Raw genomic sequence first — 22,859 nt, forward strand, 5'->3', positions numbered from 1 at the left:
GCACCAACGAATTCTATCTATCGATATACAATACCCATGTATATGTATATCATATTCAATGATTTACACAAAATTTCACATTTTCATATTTTAATACTGCTGGAAACCATTGCCTGGTAGAAAAAAAAAAGGAAAAAAAAATAATCAAACAAACTCAGTAAACAAAGATTGTACAGTTATTTTTCCATAGATAAAATATCTGTTATTTATAATAATTATAGACTGAACGTCGCGTCGGTGCAATGCTCGCACGTGAAGTACTATCGTATTGTTAATTCTCGTTTTTTTCTTTTTTCTTTACATTTTCATGTTTTTTTTTTAGTGTAAAAATTGTATAACTCAGTGTTCTAGCACCTTGATTCATAATCAACGCAGTAAGAACAAAGACAAACTTTTTCTGTAAAGGGATAATAATTACTGAATATGTACCTAGATGTATTATTGTTTCTACAGAGCCCTTGATTAGATTAAGCAGATCATTGCTAAGGGGGATCGGGAGACCTATCGCTGCGTTTAAAAAATTAATAACAATATAAAAGGTATGGTTCTTCTCTTGCGTTTGCATAAAGGGTATGTAAATGGGGTATTAACACTTCTCATCAGCCTTTCGAATAATTTAGCTTACGAGCATAAGAAACTCTACCTTATTACACTAAAAATGTTTCTTTTTTTTTTTGTATATCGAATTTGAAACTTTCATTCAGCTTCTATAGCTGTGTAAATGTTCGTTATAATTTCGTGAATAAAGCATACTTAGAAATACATTGTACTTCATCTAAATGAGAAATTGGGGGGCTCGACGGCCTCTTTTCACTGAAATATGTTAAAATTCAACATTTTTTTTTCGCTCGTAAGGTGTTCATAGGACCTTGTGGATGAGAGCAGCGCAAAGACTTATATATGGTTATAGTCGACTAAAATACAATAACACGTAAAACTTTTGTGTTTTCTATATTTAGCTAAAACCATAAAGTTGAGAAAACATTTAAAACTCCGCACAGAACTAATTCGGGTCTTTCAGGATTGATACGCTTTTTCGAATCCAGGATTCCCCCAAGTACCCTGGTTTCTAGGTTTTCCCTGTGCGTATCGGCCCTGGGCTGTGTGCATCGAAAATAATTTCCAATTCTTATATGTGTATAAAGTAGAGAAATCTACAATAATTAGTTCCAATTTTTCATTAGCGTTACCAAAAGACAATTGCGATCGTTACATGCACCTGAACTTTATTGAGTTCGTAATATATAGAAATACCTTAGCGTAGGTGTGGTCATATATTTTTTTTGGTTTTCAACATATGTGTTTGCTTCAATTTTTGTTCAATTGCAAGAAAAATAGAAACTTATTATTTTTATAATTATCTGCTTTATACACAGTGACCAATACCTAAATTGCCTTACAATCCAATTGATTTACGCCTTATGATGTAAAATGTTTTTGTTTATATTCTATTTTTGTGTGACTTATTTGTTCTCGTATCTCTTCAAATCGTAAACTGAAAAATTGTCAAACGAACTTGGAATTACATGTGTTCTGTCAAGTTTTTAATATTGTGAAAATTTGAATAAAATAGTGCTGAGTAAGCAAGTCTACTGGTAAATATCGAATTTTTTTTACTGGAGAGCTTGGCATAATAATGAATAAAATTTCAATAATTCTTCAGATCGACGTACTCGCATTTCTACGTGATCTAAAAGACAATCAATTAAAGTAATTGTGGTTACACACTATGTGTGACTTTTAAGAAAAGCAAGAGTGACAAACTCAACTTAAGCTTTAGAAAAAAATGCTAATTTATATCTCCGGCATAATATTATATTTTAATTTCAATATTTAATTAATCCGATATAATGATGGACGAACTTCATAAACGACTATTTTCGTCAAATTTTTGTGGAATGTCTTGCATTAATATTGCTATTAAATTTTGCGCCACGGATAAAAGCTGAAGCAATTGTTGAAAATAAAATAAAAAAAATATCAACTAGCTTCGTTCATTTTTGATAATTTTGCATAAATTATTTCTAATATACCATCTTGCTTCTCGTTCCGAATAGAAAAGGACAGCTATAAAATCCGTTGCTTTAGTATATTTCTAACATTAACTCGTAGTAATAATAGTAATAATAATAATATTAATAATATTAATAATAATAATAATATTAATAATAATAACGCTACTGAATTGTAAATATTAATATTAAATATATTCCAAAAATATCTATAATTATTCAATTATGCCTTATTATTTGTAGCAATAGTGGTGGTCTTGGTGATCTTTTTCTGTTTTCTTTTCTTTTTCTTTTTTTGTAGTGTGGCAATGGTAATACTAATAGGAATAGTGGTAGTAGAGACAATACTAATATTACACATTGAATGGTACATCGGATTTTCAGTCGTTTCTGCTAAGAATATCCAATTTCATTTAAGTTGAATAGAAATCGGCAGAGATTATTTTAAGATTTTGGACTTTTTAGTTCAATTTTTCTTTGTTTTTATTTTGTTTGAAAAGTTAGAAAACAAATATCTGACACGCAAAATCTCCGAATCTCTTACCATAAAAGTTGCAAGGTCAGACTTACAAAGACCGTGCAGTGTGTTTTAATGCAGTATAAAACAATACAAATGTTGCACACTTTTTTGCCTATAAGGTTTATATTGTCGTTAAAAATATTCACATGAGATTTTAAGGTAAGTGGATAGTATTATTTGCTTCAATGTTTTTAGTTTTTCTTTATATATCGTTCAAGGCCACGAGTGTTCAATATAAAATTACTCAATAGTAATTGTACTCCGTTCGTATTAATCTGTAAATACCTTACAAGTAATCCGCAGGGCATTAATGTTAATAAAACGTTTTTCTTTTTTTTTTCTTTTCTTTTTTTTTTTTTTCTTTTTTTTTGATATCTCATATCACTTACTTAATGTAACCAGCATGTACATTGTCATTGGTTGTGTTCAATTTCAGTTATTACTGATATTACAGGATCTATGCATTCATAGACTTCGATAGCAAACATTTCAACAAACATATAATATTTACATATCCCTATATATGCTTCAACAATCTATCACCCTTCCGTTCACAATTCCAGAAATGAATTTTTTTTTCTTTAGAGAAAATTTAAATTGTATACTTTGAACGATTTTTTTTTAAATAATGAGACATCTTCAAAATTGGAGCGCATCATTACATAATTTAGTTGTGTGCATAAGAAGAACAGTTTTCAATAACACAATGAAAATACGATCTTGTTTGGGGATTCGAAGATTATCGTACAGAGTTCAATTTTCGACGAAAGCTGTTGTAAAATTACGTATAAAAGATAGCATGATCGTCATGATAGTACATTTGTGAAAATTTATCAAAACTTCATTTACAACTCAATGACATGCATTAATTTACTCAATCTATACGTGTAAATATCTTCTATAAAAATGATTTATAATGCATGTCGTGGAGCAGGGTGAACAACGCGATGAAAAATTATTCTCTTATAACCTTTCAGACAGTCAATAAAAATTAATGTCGAAATTTGAGAAAAAATTACTGCAAATAACAAGTGAAATTCTCTGTTCAAGTTGAAAATGGTCCGAAAAAAAAAGGAAAAAAAAAAAAAAAACAACTACAACCAATGTCAGTGTATTTGGATAAACACGCATTTTGTAACGTAATATTTAAATATCGGGGTAGAAGCCTATGATTATTAAGAACCGAAAGGGCGATATATGGACAGCGAATAAGGTGGCAGACGAGACAGGTATAAGAAAAAAAGTATACACGTCGTTATTATTTAATGGCCGGCAAGGCGTATCAGCCATAATAGTTTTTATCAGAAAAAATAAATTTTACAAGAAATACAGCTGTTCCTTGCAGTATTCTAACAATTTTATAAAAATCTGTAGGTAACGGATTACATCGTAATAGATCTTGTTAGAGCTATTGCGATGTATAGATGATGGGGAAAAAAGCAAACAGATTGTGTTTCGATGTTTACGTGTAGTGAGTAAATTAGAAGCATTGGCCATCCATAGAGCCGGAGTAAGAAAAAAATTATGGATGTGTAATGTATGGCCATTTTGGAAGAGTGAGAGTTTAAAAAATAAATACGGCATCAAACGAAATAAGATGAGAGCACGGCTTATTGTATGGTACACAAACTTAAGATTCGAAAGAAACCGCTGAAAAAATAATTATCTGCCGAGAGTTGATGTCATGAGAATACGTAAATCATTAGCTATTGAGAAATTTCTATAAGAAAGTGGAATTTAATAACAAGTGAAGTATAATCATAACGAACGAAAGTATCACCTACTGCGCTTAGAAAGCCGTTCAGGTTGTAATCTGCCACTATACACTATACAAAATACACCACAAACTAATCACTTATACAAAATGGCCGACAAAACTGATTTCACAAGCACTGCTTTTTTACAAACCTTAGCGATGCAACGAAAAAAAACAACGCTGAATTGTAAAATCCTAAGTTTTGTTTTAGTGTACGTGAAATAAAAGTAAATCGTAAGGATGGAAGTTCATAATAACATAGATATTAGGGGGTGTAATTAAGAGAAAAGATTAGGTATAATCTACATGTTCTCAAACTGGTCAACACGACGTTTAGTATTGCCTTTGCGAATCTCACGTAGCGTTTTGTATTTATCACGTCCTTGGCGTACGTTTTCCCTGTGAATTTTGTCCATTGCAGTTTCCTTGGTTTCGTCACGAGACTGAGCCAAGTCCTGTTTCAGAGCCTATTGAAGAAAAGATTATAATGAAGATGTAAAATTCATTTCGGCTTGATTTACATTCTTGGAAGATACGCAATATATTATACTTAAGGACTCATCCCTTCAAGTGCAATGCATACATGGAATAACAACTGAATAGCATTTCAATAAAGCACAATTCACTACATTATAATGTTGATAGAGGTCATCAAAGTCCTGGCAGCCAATTTAAAAGTGAAAGTAAAAAAGTGAATTTGGGGAAAGCATATTTCACAAGCAGGTATCTGCTATTGTAAAAGGTGACAGGTACCCGTGGATGGTCAGAAATTAATACAGAGAAATCCAGCATTTCCTTAAACGAAAGTTAGTATATTATCATTATTCTTGGCCAAGTTTCTCCAAAATATTTTAATGGTGATTATCTAGAACAGCAGAGTAGAAAAATATTTACCTTCAACTGATCGTGCAGCCGTTCATTTCTTTCTGCCAAAGTACGTCGCTCTTCAACTGGATCGATAATCGATTCGTCAGTAGCAAGATCTTTAGTAACTTGACCCTGAGGCGATTCATCTTCTCCCTCTTCCTCTCCCTCTTCTTCGTTTTCTTCAACATGATGATGCTGGGGAGTCGAACTGGCTTGGAATGCCCTATCAGCCTCCTCTTGTCGTATTCTGTACAGTAACGTCAATTCACGTATTTGTTTTATGTAAATTATGTTATCATAATACAATCGATCAACTGCATTTGAGATACGATTTTTTTACCATTCAAGCTAAAGCCAAATATTCTAGCAACTTTCATACTAATTCGAATATCATATTTATATTTTAGTTTCAACTATATTTTACATTCTACAATAAAATAATAACTTTGGTATTGAAAAATCACCTGGCTGCCTCTACTTCTTCTTGAAGTCTTCGAGCCTCCGCATCTTTCATTTCAACTTCAGATTGAATGCGTTGAACCTCCTCCTGCTTCGCTCTAATTTCCTGTTCCAGCTTCATACGTTCAGCAAGTTCCATTTCTTGCGAGCGTTCTAGTTTCTCCATCATCACAGTCAGTTCCTAAGAGTATCATCAAATCAGTTTTAAATTACAAGACAATACAATTACTCTATGACGCAATTGACAATCTATTTGCATATTCAACTAGACAAAAAAAATCTGAAATTTGCAATCCTTCACGTAAAAAAACCCTTCTAGTCACATCTGCTTTACATGATTTTGTTGTGTTTGTATTCATTCTATTTAATCAAGTTCATCAAACAAAGTATGTCAAAAATTGTTCGGTAAGTAGAGTATGTGAAAGTCCATAACACACGGTAATAGCTGAATATACTCAATACAAAAACAGCAGTCGATATAAAAAAAGTTTTGTCACTCGGAAGAGACTTGCGACCCAATTTTCAAGTGACCATTAGCATATCACTTATAACAATAACGTGTGATCCAAATCTACGGTAAAAACAAAGCAAAACGAAAAAAGTAGCTACACGAACAGTCATTCGTATAGGCAATTGAACTCTAGTAAATCAATAATTTGTCCAATTAATTGCTATGTAATTATAGTCTATTCTTATTGTGAATTGTATGGTTGTGGTAAAGAATTCTCGTTAAAATAACAAATCTTTTTTACAAATCAGATTCTACTTGAAAATCATCACTAGGTAATTTCGATACAAAGTGTATTTTTGTGGCGCAAAAAAAACGCAAATAATTATATAAAAGTTATCGAATATAGCCAAGACAAGCTTGATGATTTTGGTCATGCATTATATACAAAAATATATGAATTAAAAATGATTCATTCAACTAAACTCACTCCCGAAGTAAACTTATAATACATATTTTTTTTCAAACTAAAACAATAACCACACTGGTAAAAATTTGTGAGTCAAACATTATAAGTGAAGTTACAAAAAATAATATCACGAAACGAAATTGAAAGAGAAACATCTAGAATGGAAACTGGTGTCTCACCAATAAATATTTGGAATAACGTGCTAGCACTGCATTGGTAAGACATGCATGCGCTATTGCCATGATTTGCAAAATCGCCTAGAATTTTAAACCCTATTTTAAAAGTGTGTCAGTACGCGAGGGCAATATTTTCGAATGAATTTCAATTATTCCCTATAATTAGTTTGACAGAGTTAAATTGTTTTTATCGAAAAACATCATATGTGTAAGATCATCTTTGGCGAGGCAAATTGTAGCTAAATTTACCTTCTGACGATCTTCAAGCTCTTCTTTAGCGGCTTGAAGCTGTTTCAACTGTTCCTCTAAACGTCTAATCATTTCCTGAGCTTCTGATAATTCAGCTTGCCGTCTCTCCATCTCTTCAGCCATACTCCTCAGCCTTTCCTCGTACTCCTGCTGTTTCTTTTCAGCTCGTTCTCTCGCAGCTATCTCCAACTGAAGCTTTTCTCTCTGCTGTTGCTTAGCAATTTTCTCCTCACGGGCTTGTGCCTGTGATAAACGATCAGTTAGTCGATTCACGAAAAATTATAAGGTATCAAAGATACAAGGATTCAGAAAAAATAAAGAAAAACAAGAAGAAACAGTTTTTATTTACCGCCCTCAGGTAATAATTCACATCATGGCAATCAAGAGTAGCAAATACAAAAGTAAACATCATAGGGCGGTAGAAACTATAATCATCCATAGTATTGATAAATGTATAAAATTCAACGCACCTTCATTTGTTGAACATCAATGGTATCGGGTTTGCGTCTTCGCATGTACAAATCGTGATTGCCCATACATAGTGCCAAAATTCTCTTGTTAATCCTAACTCTAGGTGCAAAGAATACGAAGTCTGGAGCTTTCTTATCGATTGGTTTGATGATAAACTTTCTATCATTGAAGGAAATATTGCGGATCTCTGACCACGGAAAGCCGATTTTCGGCGTCAGTTTGTCATCTTTTTCATAAATATTTAGACCAAGAGCGTCGACACCGAGCCAAAGTTCGGTACCCTTCTTGTTGCGAATTTCGAAGTAATTCACTCCGTACATTTCCAAATCCTGAATACAGAAGAATAATACAATTTTGAATCACTTGTAAAGTCGAAATTAATGCTAAATCGTTAATCAATAGCTCTGACGTTTCCAATACCTGAGCGATCTTGAGATACTCCATCATTGCATCTTCACGAAGCATTCCCCGGTGTTCCTGCCACCAAGTTGTGACGGATCCTTCCCATTCATCCTGGCTCATTTTGTGCTGATCCATAACACGTTGCGGTAGCAAACGATCATTTGCCAAAAATCCAGAACTATGAGTACTCTTTACAAAGTCACCGTGACGAGCTTGAACCGCGTACGACGCCAAAAGTACCGACGTCTCTGGTGGGCAGTAAATTTCGTCCGTCAAGATCGTATTTTTCACCTGAAACACAGAAAGAATAATTCAAATGAATACCTAGGTGAAGTAACTTTGGCTTGATATTCAATTTTGAAACTTTGTTTCAGTCACTACCTGAAGGTAGAAGAGACGAAGCGTGATGTCCTGAATAATTTCCTCGGCAACATCTTCTGGGTAGAATTTGGCACGGAATTTGAATTGCAGCGGGTTCTCCTTCTTCACGTCTTGATTCATCACCTATAACCCAAGATTCAACGATATTATCGTCATGTGCTGTTCAGGCAGCCTGCATCAACGACAGAGCTGGAGTTCAAATGACAGTTTTATACGAAAACAAGTTTCTATAAAACGAACTTTGACATTAATCCAAGACAATTGGAAACCATGCACAATGAGAAACCATTTGTAATTACTGTGAAAAAAATTCAACGATTAAACAATTAATATCTAACCATGTATGAAGATAATCAGAAAAAACATACTTCATATTAATAAAGTGTGATGAAATCAAACATTTGTAATATTTGTTTTTGAACAAGCAGAATAGCAAATCATTCGTGCCTTTGATGTTGTAAATTTATTAATAACATGCGTAGTGACAAACAAGTCGATTTTAATACTCTGCCAACAAAAAAAGTTAACCATTGGTCGTCATGCACAAGACAAATCTATTTTTCATGCCATTTAATCCCTACAATGCATTCGTGAAAATCAACCGATAACAATATGTGAGCTATTTTTTCCTGGTGGCAAATAATTGAAATTATAATATCCTGCATATAAAAACGATTAGAAAAAATAAAAAGTAAAACAGACTGATATCAAGTGCAGATTTTGCGATTTGACTATTGAGGCAGCGATAATTTGTTTAATTGACGTCACGCGAATGAAAGATAAAAATTCGAAGATTTAATTTGAAAAATATTAATAGCACGCGAGCAATTTCTAATCCGATTTTAGATAAAGGTGGATTTAGAAAATGATAGGACGTGAAAAAAATTTTGTGCCACTAGAAAGCTTTTAATGCAGTAACACGTTTGACAAATACAATAAATCGAATTGGTTAATTTATCTTACGTGCCAAATTTTTCGATGATTGAACAAACCCACCTGTAATAATTATACGCCAATGATACACTGCATACTCAGCCTTTAGTAAATGGTAATTTGATTTTCATTCACATTATTCAATGTGTGTAACATATCGATATAAGAAAATTTATTACGTCTATGCAAAAACAATATAGGTATTAGATCTTTTTTCGTTATTGCATAAGAAATATAACGTCAAAGAATATGATTATAACCATAATAATGATGATTGATGTGAGAAATCGGGAGAAGTAGAGTCGGATAATGTATTACATGAAAAAAAATAAAATAATGATATGCTCTTACTCTAATTCAATATCTATAATTATATATCTAGAATTGTACGTTTTTATTTGGAATCGGTGTAATCATATAACAAGTTACTATCATTGTTGCACGTATAATTGCATTACACTTGTTCACAACAAAAGCTGCAGATGATCTTATAACATGGAAATTGCAAACTTTGAAAAATGTAGAATACGAAAGCATCGAGAATAAAACGTACATGCGAAATAACCGTACGCACATGTATTGTATGTACCATATTTATATTAATACGTCATTATTTGTTTTTATTTGGACGTTAATCTTACCGAATTTTTATTTGTCGACGATAAATAATTTTCGGTAGATAATTATGAAACTTTCAATATGTGACTTTCCCGTTACGTTTCAATTAAATATTACATAAGCTGTTAAATGCGAAAACACCCGGAGGAAAAATCCACGTATAAATAAAATTAAAACGCCATAAAGTTACGATCTATACACAACTTACCAAGATTCAATATCTTTCCAAAATGCTACTAGGCAATCATGCGTCAATTATTTATAGATCCAAATATACTTCAGAACTATTGTATAAATGGTGCTTTTGGATTAACGTTATTCTGCTTACCCTAGACAAGAATGAAAGTCCGGTCTGGTAGTTCATCATTTTAGTTAGCATGCGTTTCGAAAATAGAAAGACATAGTAAAATTAAAGCATTAGGTACAGAGTACAGTACGAAATGATTATAATAACAAGTTTGAAGTTTCTAACGTTTGTGCAACAAACGCGATAGACGAAAGAAATCCCGTTACTGCGACCATTGAAGCTTTACGAGATGGCGAAAGGTCACGAATATACAATTGTTATTTGAATATTCGTTCGTTTTTAAAGAATATTATTTGTCTCACGAACGGAATTTTTTTTTTTTTAATTAGATTGCCTTTAATTTATGTTGTAATTTCATCGCGCAAACTATGCGAACTTCAACCTCATTTATAAAACGATGCTTATCATACGATAAAATTGATTCCCTTCTCATCGACTTTTTTTTCGAATCAAGAAGTTCCGAAGCGATTAAAATTACCTAAACTATATATTATGTCAATATCGTTATACGGAATAATCTCTTCTCTTACCACACGTGGTCTGAAAACGATATAAAATCACGATAGTGGCAGACATGCACGAGGTTGAAGTTAGTAACTTTACTGTAACAATGCATGTTTAGGAAAAATCGATACTTCGCACATTTAGGATTGTCTGATTTTCGGTAAATCCTAATAAACAAAACACAAAAACTCGACTCCTAGAAAGTCATTCTTAAATTGCGCAATAATAATTTATTCCTGACGTTTCGTTACGTAAGCGTTACGAACTTCAGCCTGATAAAACTGCCTAGAAGGGTGAATCGCAATTTGCAATTAATAATATCAATCGCGTTATAAATACAATTTTCATTCCATTTCAATTGAATTAAAAAGTACAATTATAATTTTTACATCACGTGCCTCCAACAATAAATGATATGTATATTTTGTAATTTATAAAATATGACGAACAACTATTTTGTCCCTCGCCGTTTCCGTGCATCAAGACGGGAGGAATGTACAACCCCTCAATAATATCGTAGTAAAATCTCTAATCGTAAGATTACGTGCGGTATCGGACCTAACGAAGCGATCTGTCCTAGGTATCTGCTCGGAGTGTTAAATAACGTCATACGCCGAAGCTTAAAATCGATAAGATTATTCGTAGGGCATTACACGCACAAACACACACACGCATTAAAAATAATCGCGTATTATCGATTCACGTGAACGGCAAGTTTTCTCCGTCGTCAAGCCATGGTCGTCAAATCGTCCGTTCACGTGTCTGGCGCCTTCGACAAGACAAGAATCAATTACGTCATTGAATGCCGCTATTCCGACATGGTATAGATATCGGTGCAGGTATGCTTGGATTTTCAATGTTAGTTAGTTTTAACCGTAACTGTCTCGCCAAAAGTCGGCAACCTTCTCGATGACCCAGAAATTATCTACCTACGACTAAAAGTTGCATCGCGTCGCCTGCATCGCCATGCAGGTACAACACCGTTCGATGCATTACTGATTTCATCGAACTCGTTCCTATTATCCGGATCCCGTTTCAGATCCGCTCATTAGCCATTCTGCGTCGGGTGCATGATATTTGGTTCTATCAAGCTCGATTGAAAAATCAATTTTTCACCTACGCCGAAATGTTACTAAATGTTCAGAGTCGTACTCTTCAAGACCTTTTTGTCAGAGTTTGCATCAAGCTCGATCCATAGAAACGAAACTTCAAATACATGAAGTCTGTATTCTTTATTTTCTTTTTTTATTTTTTTTTTTTTCTTCATCAGGAAGGATTTTTTTAAACCACGGAGAAAAGAGTAAAATAACAAACGTTCATCGACCAAGATCATAAGCTTATGTTGTCGCGACAAGTGTTGGAAAAGCGGAACTGTGAATCGTGACGTGGGATTTAAAATACTCATTTTACAATTCGTCGTTACAGATTATTACTACACACGGCTATAATCACACGGCGAGATTATCGTAAGCCAATCCAATAACTTTCGAATGTCATCTAACGTTTGATCGATAACGACCGAAATACCAAATTCTATCTAGATATGTATATCTTGGGCGACGTTTTAAACGATAAAAAGAATCCCATCGTCGTATAACTTTGTTGATGTGTGTCAGAGAAATAATTATATTACCGATGATTATGTACATATACTTATACTTTGCAGGGACACGTGTTCGATGCTGCTTCGATAAAGCCAGTTGAAACAAAAATAATAATATGTAAAAACCTTGACGCGAAATGTAATCAATATTCAAATTGTATCTGACTCTTCTGTAAATTTTCTAGAAACAGGATCATAAATGTACATAAATTGTAGAATATTACAGAGAATTTCAATGTTCCGGTACTTTGGACAATTTAACATAACCTGCTGTTTACTTGAGAATTTAAAACATTAACCTGCGATTTTTTCGTCATACTTTTGATGCGTAATATAGATATGAAAGACCAAATAAGGTGTGGAAAAGTACGATGATGAAAAAAAAAAGAAAAAGAAAAAAATTGACCGATTTAATCGGAGTAAATCCTTTCTTATCTACAAGGAAGTGGAATAAAAAAAAAAAATTGAGCGAAAAATTAATTAGCCCGCAATAGTGCGGAATATTCTTGAATTCTTTAGCAAAGTGGCAGCGGCTGTTTTTTTTCCCCCATATCAAGTCCCGGAAGGGTGGTCGTCTCTCGATAAGATAAACGTTACCGTTGATTCCGTTATTTTACCACGACAAAGGAAACGAGAGGTAGAAATCGGAGGAAGCGGCTCCTCCTCCGGATTCAAATATCTTGGCCGGACCTGCAACTCGAGTTATCGTCTCGCTTCTTCTCGTCTCTTCGCAATCAGCGTTTGGTTTTATCCAACGTGTGTGTCACGAAACCAGCTAGGCGTCTAATAAAGAAGCGTCGAGTGAAATAAAAAGGCAAGCCCCTGCAGGCGGAGTACTCGACATCATCATCATCATCATCATCATCATCATCCACTCGTGGGATTTAACTTGTTATACCGCGTTTCATTTCGTGGTAAACTCGGTGAAGTAATCGCAGAGTCAGGCTGCTGTTTACCAGACGAGTTAAATATGATGAATAGGTCTGAATGAAAATTTAGGGAGCGAAGTAAAAACGGTTTTAAAAAAAAAAAAAAAAAAAAAACGAATCAAAAACTACACCTACAATTTGTTAGAAATAAATTTGTGCAAGTTAGAATAATACTAAGAACCAAAAGGGAGTAATTCACTGTATTTTTTTTTTAATTTATGGGACCCGCTAAAAAATTTTCAAGCAGTTTGTCCGGTCAATTCAACCTCAAATCGTCGAGATTGGAAAAATTTCTCAACGATCAGGAAACTGGTTTTGCTAATTTTTTCTTTTCTCCTTCCTTTTTATTCACCAAGTAATTCTCTTTTCATTTTGTCCGCACAACGGAAGGCTCCAATCACGTCACCGTTCTTTTTATTCTCTACACCGAAGAATTTCATTCTACCGTTCGACCTAATCGGAGTTTGCAGCTGCAACAGGTTCGGAGTTGTTTTTTTTTCCCCTTCTTTTTATCGCAGTTTCCGGTTCTCAGACGGAAAATATGTACGCAATAGCAGTTCTACTTTCTAGAAAATTCCAATGAATGTTTCGAGATCTAATTCAATTGTTATACACCTCGATGCTTTATCTTATTTCTTAGTGAATTGGTTGGTGGTGTAAAAAACATGTTAAATACAGAAGAAACTTCGAAATCAGTCGAAAATATATTTTCACTATAAAATTATAGAGTTTTCCTAAAAATCCATCGAAATTCTGCTGTCACTTTTTTTCTGTGTGAAACGGTGAGTTTACAAATTTTCGCGAGTTTCCTTGTCAAGGTCAAGTCATGGTTGAAGCTTAAATCTCACGTATTTATAAGGTTAAAGTTAGTAACGTTATCGTGAGAATACAACTGTGGAAAAAAAAATTGATCGGGCAATTTTAGAACTGCACGAAACTTATTATTAGTAAACCACAAAAAAGGAAAATATAGATACTCATGTTTCGACAATTTGACTTCTTTAAAGTATCATAATTTATACAAATGTACCGCATGTTAAAAACGATTAAAAACACCAATGAATCCGACGTCATTTCCGGATTTAATTTAACAGCGCTTCAAACGATGAATATTATAATATCACACAGTGTACAATTGCAGGGCGATGAAATTGGAAAATAATAAAATAATGAGACTTTAATTACAGATCGAGTCAGCTATCTATTTTCCAAAAAATTCTCGTTCATCCGCTTTTATTTCTCGTGTAGAAAAAATAACGCAAAGAAAACTGAAAAGGAAGTTTGAAGAATATTCCCGGCGTTGATCATGACTTTAGAAAAGTATAATATGTGCAGATTTCTCGAATGAATGATCTTGAACGACCTTCGAACGGAAATCATTCGACAATGTCACTGACTTACATGACTAACAACATGAAAGAAGTTTTCTTCTTCTTCGTAATGGCGGACGGCCCGTTAACATGACAAAAATACTGCATAAAATTAAAAAAAAAAAAAATAGTTTTCTTTTACGCTCGCAAAAATGATCCACGACAATGTCGTCTAGATTTGCATTCTACCTGTTGCTTCAAATCTCGACATTATAGACGAATCTGCACGCATGCAGATAATTGAAGTATCGGTATGTGTGATATAAGGGATAGAGAGGGGGAGAATTGTAAAGAGAGAAGAGGAAGACCGACTAGATTACGTCACACGGTCGAAAAATGACGTCGGCATGTGATATATGAGTCACGAGACGGGCGTATCTACACGCACAAATGTGCGAATTAGCGAATCACACATGCGACGATCACATTCGGCTTTAAATCCATACAAAATATGGTATTTTCTTAGCGCAAGAAGCTCGAGAAGTGGATTTTTATTTCATGTTACATGGTTTATTACACATTGCCAGTACTAAACCCTTAAAAATTGCGCGTATCTAATTATTTGACGGAATGATCTTTCGTCAAAGTGAGCAAACAACTTGAGTATATGATGTACAGATTTACTCAGGCTAATAAATTATTTCCTAAAGAAAAAGACTGCATTTTTATCACTTTTAGACGAATGTACAATATCAAATGAGATAAGAGTGAAGGTTTGAGTCTTCAAAAACCATCTTCGGCTAATTAATATATATAATAATCTAATGAAAAAATTACAGGGTAACGAAAAACTGAAAAATGTATAAATTCTCTAGATTCCTAGTGAAAATTCCTAGTTGTGTGGTTACTACCCAAAACCTTAACGTGTGTGCGTGTGCGTCTGTGAGTGTGAGGGCAAAAAAAAATTTTTTTAATTTTTTGTTTAAGTTAAAAAATTTAAAAAAAATGGAATTTCTTTTCAGTACAGCTTCTGTCTCTGGAAAACAGCGAGAATCCCTCCTTCCTAACTCCATCCAACAAAGGATAGACACATGAACAACACACGGCAACGCCCTGCGTCGGTCGTCGCGTCGACTCGGCATACATTTATCATATATATACATACATATGATATATATATATATCTATATATATATCATATATATACATACATATGATATATATATATATCTATATATATGTATAGACTTTGCACAGGTAAACCACGAGAGTAACAACGCTTACGTAAAAGGCAACCGCGGTATTCCGGATAACCGAGCTTCGAGTCTGTCTCCGAGGAAAAGGAGGGGGGGGGGGGGGGGGGAGCACAGAGAGGATAGAAGCTGCTGCGGTTACAGGTGGAAGACACCTGTGGCCTTGGAGCTAATTATACCGGGGCCTTCCATATCTATACGTTATGCATATATTACCGTAGCCTGATTACACACGGTGGTACATATGGTGTACGCCATTTACGGAAAATCGATGACTATGTGCGTGGAAATTTCTTAATCGCATGTTCATAGGGATATGACAAACGGCGGTAGGTAAATAAATAAATAAATAAATAAATAAATAAATAGATGATATCACAGATAGAATTCACAGCATTTGTGAATTTGTGATGCAAAAAGGGTTTGTTTTTTTTTTTTTTGTATTTCTTTTTTCAGCATTTTCAATTTTTACAATCCGATCTTGAGAAAATTTTAACCGATTAATCATCCCCCCCCCCCATTTTATTTTACTCTTTTTCTTGTTCGTCGGACTGTCTCTGAATGAAATTTTACAAGCGAAAATGATTACGCTTATACTTTCGTCAGATAATTACAGGCTTGTGTATATTATTTGAATACAAGTAGACAAATAGTAAAATATGGGTATAATATAATCACGTGTTATCGTACGCTGGATATCTGCGAGACATTCTAATTATACTTTTACACGTGAAATTAATGGCAATGTCAATAACGCGGTGACAACGGTTTTCGTTCGTTAGGAATTATTGCCACTCTAATTACGCAATACTTGAAATTTTTAAGAACGAATAGCTCTGGTAGAACATAGAGGATGTATTAAAGCTCCTTTTTATGAGTGTAAAATATTTCAGGATAAAATGTCTCGTATTCTAAGCGAGATCTTAATTCCTAAAATACACTCGAGTCGTTGTTAATGCGATTCCTTAGTTCGCTGCAGAACTGCTTTTACTTCGACGGTACATAAGAAAAAAAACTTTATATCCGTGACAGGTGACATCTCATGGATTCCTGTTAAACTACTTTCACACGATTCTAGTTCAGAAGACCAACGAACTTTGCGTATAATAATAAAATTGCAATGCGCCTATTCCTGGCAAAAATAGCAATGAAGAAATTCACTTGCAGTGAATAGAAAGACAGCGGTTGTTGAATCGGCCCGATTTACTCGGTTGAAAAAATTCTTCCTTCATTCTTCTTCTTCGGAGAATGCTGAAGTAACGACGAAATGCTCGCAACTAATACCGACTTACCAAATCGTCCTCGAAATCGTCATCGTCGTCGTCCGAATCGGAACACCCACGAAGTCTGCGCACCTTTTTCTTAACCTCCTTCTTGACAACCCTAGTAATCATGCTTTCTGGCTGCGTGAAATTAACACAAGAAGAACACAATGGAACAAGTAGAGAATAATATCCTGTCACGAAAGTTGGTAGACGGATATCGATAAATTTCTACAAGTACCTACCACCTTACAGCAATTTTCAAAATACTAACGGATCGAATCTAGCCATCAGGTTACTATACTACACGATTCAACGATACTCTGGAATCGGAACGAAAGCTAAGGGATGTATTTACAAGTGCTGCCGCTAGAAATACTGATCGTGATTACGAGGTTGAAGTTAGTAACTCTATCGTAACGAAACGTTGGACAAAGAGAAGTTTTTTAATTTTAAAATGACCGAAGGCGCTCAATTTTTTAAATATTAGAATGTCTTGCTTTATTATACGGTTTAATGAATTTCAGACGGTTAAAAATTCGCGAAATCGAAGTTTTCCTTCAATATGCATCGGTTTACAATAACGTTACTAACTTCAACGTGATTCATGTTTCACGTTTTTCTATCATACAGTTTCAAACACTGCATCAAATTTGAATACTATTTTTAAGTACTGCAGTTTACTTTCACATTAGATTTGTGTTTATTGCATGGTATTTAAAAGGTTCAAATAATTCCGAGTGATTTCAAATGCGATTTATTACTAACAATGAACTAAGCATTAATTGTAGACAAGCGCCGGATTGTTAATTCAATCATTTGACATGATTTTCGATGACGGAAAGATTTTTAAAAAAAATTTATATCAAGTCTTGATCAATTTCATATGATACTACGATGTCGTAAAATTTCAGGAGATACATCAATGATATAATCGACGATTAAAAATCTTCAAGCCCATCGTGACTGTATGAATTTCAACGATCTTAGACGATTCTTAACGATTACGAGTGACGTAATTTTGATTACGTATAAGGAATGGCCAGACGCGCCCCTCGGATTATTTGATTCCAAAGAGGCGCGAAGCCTCGTTATTGTCATAATTATTATCATTGTTAAAAATCACAGTGAACAATAACGCGACGAGAGAAGAAAATTATTATCGGTTTAAAATCCAACCAGCTTTCAATGTGTTCCAGAGAACGCATTGAATTGTCTGAAATTTTTCGGTTCGAGAAGCGTGAAAATGCGTCCAGCGGTTAAACATTCTCCTACACTGTTGTATAACAATATCCAGCGAACATGATTATTAATATACTCGAAAAGTCATTAGGAAGCTAAAAGTTCTGTCTAATCCAACTGACGCTTATAAACAGGTATATGTATAACTTGACCGCCATATATGATTAGGTTGAAGAAATTCTTTGCCGGATTATTTTAACGTTTGAACAACGTGTTCGCGTGCAATGAGACCGAGTCATTGGGCGCATTTGTCAGAATATAATTTTATCGCGTATATACTAGAATCATGCGTATGCCTATCGTAACAATTCAATCTCCTCGTTGCGGGACTTGCCGCAAAATTAAGGAGGTCAACTAATTAACTCTAATAACTAAACACACCACGCGTAACAGTTATTACACGTAGTTAACTATACAATGGTTTGGGTTTGCACACGAGTAGCTCATTTTTACTTTCAAATATTAGTCTTAAGTTATAATTTTATACCGTTATAGACTATCTAATCATTTCGTACAAATTCAATGTCTCTTCTTTGTTATCTATATTTATACTGATATTATAAAGAGGTAAAATCGTTTGCGTGTAAGTGAATCGCTGAAGCTAAACCGATTTTAAAAATTCTTTTACTTCTTGAAATGCTAAACTATCCCTGAGTAACATAAGCTATAATTCATTCTGATAAAAATAAGTTTTTAGTTTGAATTCTCACTATTTGTAAATTAAGTCGGTAGAAAATTTTTATTAGCGTTCCGAAGAATTATCAAGCTTTTAAAGTTATATATGCATAAACGAAGTTCATCCGATGTACCTTACGTTACAAACGAGTTTATCGTTATTCTTTTCAGGGGGGAAAAAAATTGCTGGAATAAATTTGCATACATGAATAAAAATTAAAAACAGAGAAACAAAAAAAAACTCAGAAAACAAGTCGGTAAGTTTTCCAACTGCATTTTGTTGAATACATGGAATTGTTATTGATCCAAAGTCACGGCCAGTATAATATCCTCCGCATATAAACCACAAAAATTATTCTAAAGATCTAAAAGGATTGTAAATACAGGTGAGGCCAAGCCGTGAGTCATGAGCCACGAATTAACAAACTGTAAGTGAATGGAGTTTTATTTTAAAAGATGAGCCTCGAGGATCGCGAGATAAAGAGATATTACACATGTTCTCGTTATATGCGTATACATATGTTTTTTACACGAATAACGAGGTACTGCATCGGTTTCATCTTACGAAACTATTTCGAATTTATAGCCGATTATACATATACTAGTGAATTTCTTGTTTTTTCTCCACTTCCACCGCACGTATTTTTAAGGTAAAATCGAAGAGTGATAACAATCTAGAAGAATTTTTCTTAGATTTATTACACGACTTACGTCACTGTTGTACAGATTATACAGAAATGTACGAGTTACTTATCAATTTCTAATATATCTTGATCGATCGTCGCCTTAAATCCAACGCTGATGAATTGAAAATATTTATTCTCGCAAAATATGATTGAAAATTTACTATACTCGACAGGCTGAATAGTTCGTTCTGTTTCTGTTGTAGCATGTGGATATAGAAAAAAAAAAAATAAATAAATAACCGACGCACAAAATTGCGAAAATGGAGGTAATTTGAAAATAGTAAAGATACGCAATAACAATATGAAGAATTGTTATACTGCGGTAACAATAACTCTATAAATTCATGGAAATTAATATTATTGTTACGTGACGAGATAAATAATTGTCACCATGGAGCAGAAAATACTGAATTCCGTCGTTTAATCCAATTTGCATATCTTCCGCGTGTTATAGGTATGTGAACAAAACGGTCGTATACAATTATACATCCATATCGAGAAAAACAGAACAGATCAAATGAGTTACATACGTTATAAGTTATTTACGTAACTCCACCTGTTTGCATAATTACACCGACCACTAGTACTACTGCTTATACTACTACTACTGAAAACGGGGCATTTGACTGTGTAGTTGATCGAACTTTGATCAAAGTATTAATTAGAGACAAATATGTTTTATTATTATAAGTGTAGAAGGCTAAATGAGGCAGATTGGTGTCGCAAATTGCTCGTTGCGTAATTTAGAAAAAAAAACGACATGACGCTGTTATGATGCCGACTTGAAAATGCAGGTAAAAATGCAAAATCTAGTTACCTGATTTAAATAGATTCCCTGTATTTGGATAGAATAATACGTCGAATATGTACAATAAAATCTTGGGAATTTTAGTTCGATCTCTTGTTCATTTATATTATTGTTCGTTCAAATTTTAAGATTAAAAAAAAAGTAAGAACAGTGAGGTCGAATTGACGCAGAATGTCCCGTACATAAAATCTGCGTCACTTTATTGTAAATTATAATTCTTATGTAGCAGCTGAGGTAAATAAATTCAAAAAACTTGTAGTAAGAAGCGAAGAATTTTTTTGTCGTCTATTTTCCGTTTTCCTTTTACCCATTACCGCAAGATAATTGTGTGTACTTAATTGAAAAATGCGGTGAATTAGGTAAAGGAAGGGAAAAAAACCGTTACGCTCGATGCGCGCGCAGATGAATATGGAAGTAGAAATGAACATAAAACCAGTGAAATCGAAGCAAGATTTAAAGAACTGATAAAGAATATCTTTAATCTGCATAGATGCAAATTTGGATATTATAAAAAGATATATATATATATATATAAATATATATATATAAATATATATATATAAATATATATATAATAATATATATATATTTCATGCTTGTTGCAACCATCGTGACATATTGAATAAAATTTAATTTCTCGTCGACGATCAGGATCTTACGTAATTAATAGGTCAAATGTGTGTAGCGTACCTACAACGAGAGAAATTTTTACTTGTGGCAACCGCACAGTTTTGAACTATTTTCATTTTTAACCATAAAATTGAAAATAAAAAAAATCTATTCTTTGGTACAAAATAAAAACAAGTTTTGGAACCGTAACCAGAAAATTTAATGAATTTTTTTGGTAATTATAAAACGTCACCGTTTTCTGTTAGTGATACGAGGCATAACGTGCACATAAGCTTTCGAAGAGTAGCGAATAAACCGACAATCATCGCTACAATCGCGACTGTGTCAAGGTGAAGGTGCGTTGCGAGTGAAAGCCGCCAACCATGACGACTACCGACCGACATTCGCGTGCAACTAGGGATTCGCGATTGTTTAATCTTGTTCCGAATCGAAACTCGAAACGGTCGTTAAGAAAAAAACACAAAAAGTTGGGCAGCTAAATTGCGATCGAGAGATATCACGTAATATGAAAGAACCGTGAAAATTTTGCATAAAAATCTAGCACTTCGGCTTGAAGCGAATAAAACACGGAAACAACATTTATTATACAGCAAGATGTGTGGTTTTTTACTGTGTTTTTTCTTTTTTTTTTTGCACTAGATACGTACTCGTGTACAATTTTACATTTTAATCGTTTCAACAGAGTCTAGGAATAATCACTATTATTAATTTAAGGATTCTTCGAACTTACAAAAACGTACGTCAGTTAAAAAAACTTTTTTTTTTCTTGGCTGCTACATTTATTGCTGTACCGACTTTGATGAACGTTAATCAGTAAAATACATTTTAAAGAAAAGTTCAAACCGTTCAACAATTCGTAAGTATCAGGAAAAAAAGACATGAGTAATAATTAGTCGAGTTCTGAAAAACTGCGAAAATAAAGTTTCAAGAAAAATTTCTATGAAATTTGGTCTCATCTTAGAATTAGACAAGTATCAGAATTTTTTTTCTCATTAATAGCAAAACTCATGGACAAAAATACCCGGCGTCAAACTGACATGGAAAATGCCCTACTGATCCGAGATTTTCTTTCGTCGCAGTTAGGCGACTACACTTTGCGCCGCGTATGGTTATAGAAGTTCAGGACACGAGGCAATCTGGGCTGAGGACTGCGGAGAGATAAGGTAAAGTGGATATGTATAATGTATATACCTTATACATATATGTATAGTTACGCACGTATCCGGCGAGAATGGCGGTGACATCACAAAGTGTCCCACACGTGTTATTTGTCATTTCTTTTTTTCTGATTTTTCCCTCTCTCTCTCTCTCTCTCTCTCCTTCCTTGCATACGTACATTTTTTTTCCTTATCGCGGTGGAGAAGAGTGGTTCATCTCAAGAAACCCCAACGGCAGAGACGAGGACTCGTTGGACTTTTTCTCGCCTTCTTTATAAATATATCCACAGACATGATGCGTGTTACGTCTACACGTATAGAGGTATACAATATATAAGTTTACAAATTTATGTGGCAAAGTGGCGTCCATGTAATCACATAATACAAGGTGTAAAGCGGACTATTTTTTGTTTTTTCATCCTGAATATAAGAATAAATTAATATCGTTAATTATCGTCTAACAATTTCTAACGGTTTGAAAAAGCGAGGATAATAGGCTTCGCATTTGGATCCTAAGGACGGTACGTGTACGTACAAGCGGTAAATCCCACGTGACATGGACCGGTTTTGTGGCCGATGCAGTCTCGCCGCGCTCACATATTTCATTAGGTACCTATACTCGTCAAGAGAATATTTTTTCACCGAATGTACAGGCGAGCCGAAACTTTTACCACCAACTTCTGCAGCCGATGTAGAATAAGTTTCGTTTCGTGTTGAGGTGACCGTTACAAA

At 33.9% G+C, this 22,859-nt stretch overlaps 1 protein-coding gene across 2 annotated transcripts in view; it reads right to left on the reverse strand.

Annotated features, from left to right (window-relative positions):
- Positions 1–243: 243 nt before the first annotated feature.
- LOC107222794 (moesin/ezrin/radixin homolog 1) overlaps positions 244–22,859 on the reverse strand; it is a 32,272-nt gene continuing 9,656 nt past the window's right edge. For both annotated transcript variants that reach the window (XM_015662302.2, XM_015662300.2), the window contains 7 exons: positions 8,211–8,333; positions 7,848–8,120; positions 7,427–7,756; positions 6,957–7,199; positions 5,620–5,795; positions 5,183–5,402; positions 244–4,755 (listed from right to left, as the gene is read on the reverse strand). In XM_015662302.2, the coding sequence (XP_015517788.1) occupies positions 4,591–4,755; positions 5,183–5,402; positions 5,620–5,795; positions 6,957–7,199; positions 7,427–7,756; positions 7,848–8,120; positions 8,211–8,333 (1,530 nt within the window). In that variant the 3' untranslated portion in view covers positions 244–4,590. The remainder of the gene's footprint in view (positions 4,756–5,182; positions 5,403–5,619; positions 5,796–6,956; positions 7,200–7,426; positions 7,757–7,847; positions 8,121–8,210; positions 8,334–22,859) is intronic.

This window comes from Neodiprion lecontei, chromosome 3 (assembly GCF_021901455.1).
Source record: "Neodiprion lecontei isolate iyNeoLeco1 chromosome 3, iyNeoLeco1.1, whole genome shotgun sequence".
Taxonomy (NCBI): domain Eukaryota; kingdom Metazoa; phylum Arthropoda; class Insecta; order Hymenoptera; family Diprionidae; genus Neodiprion; species Neodiprion lecontei.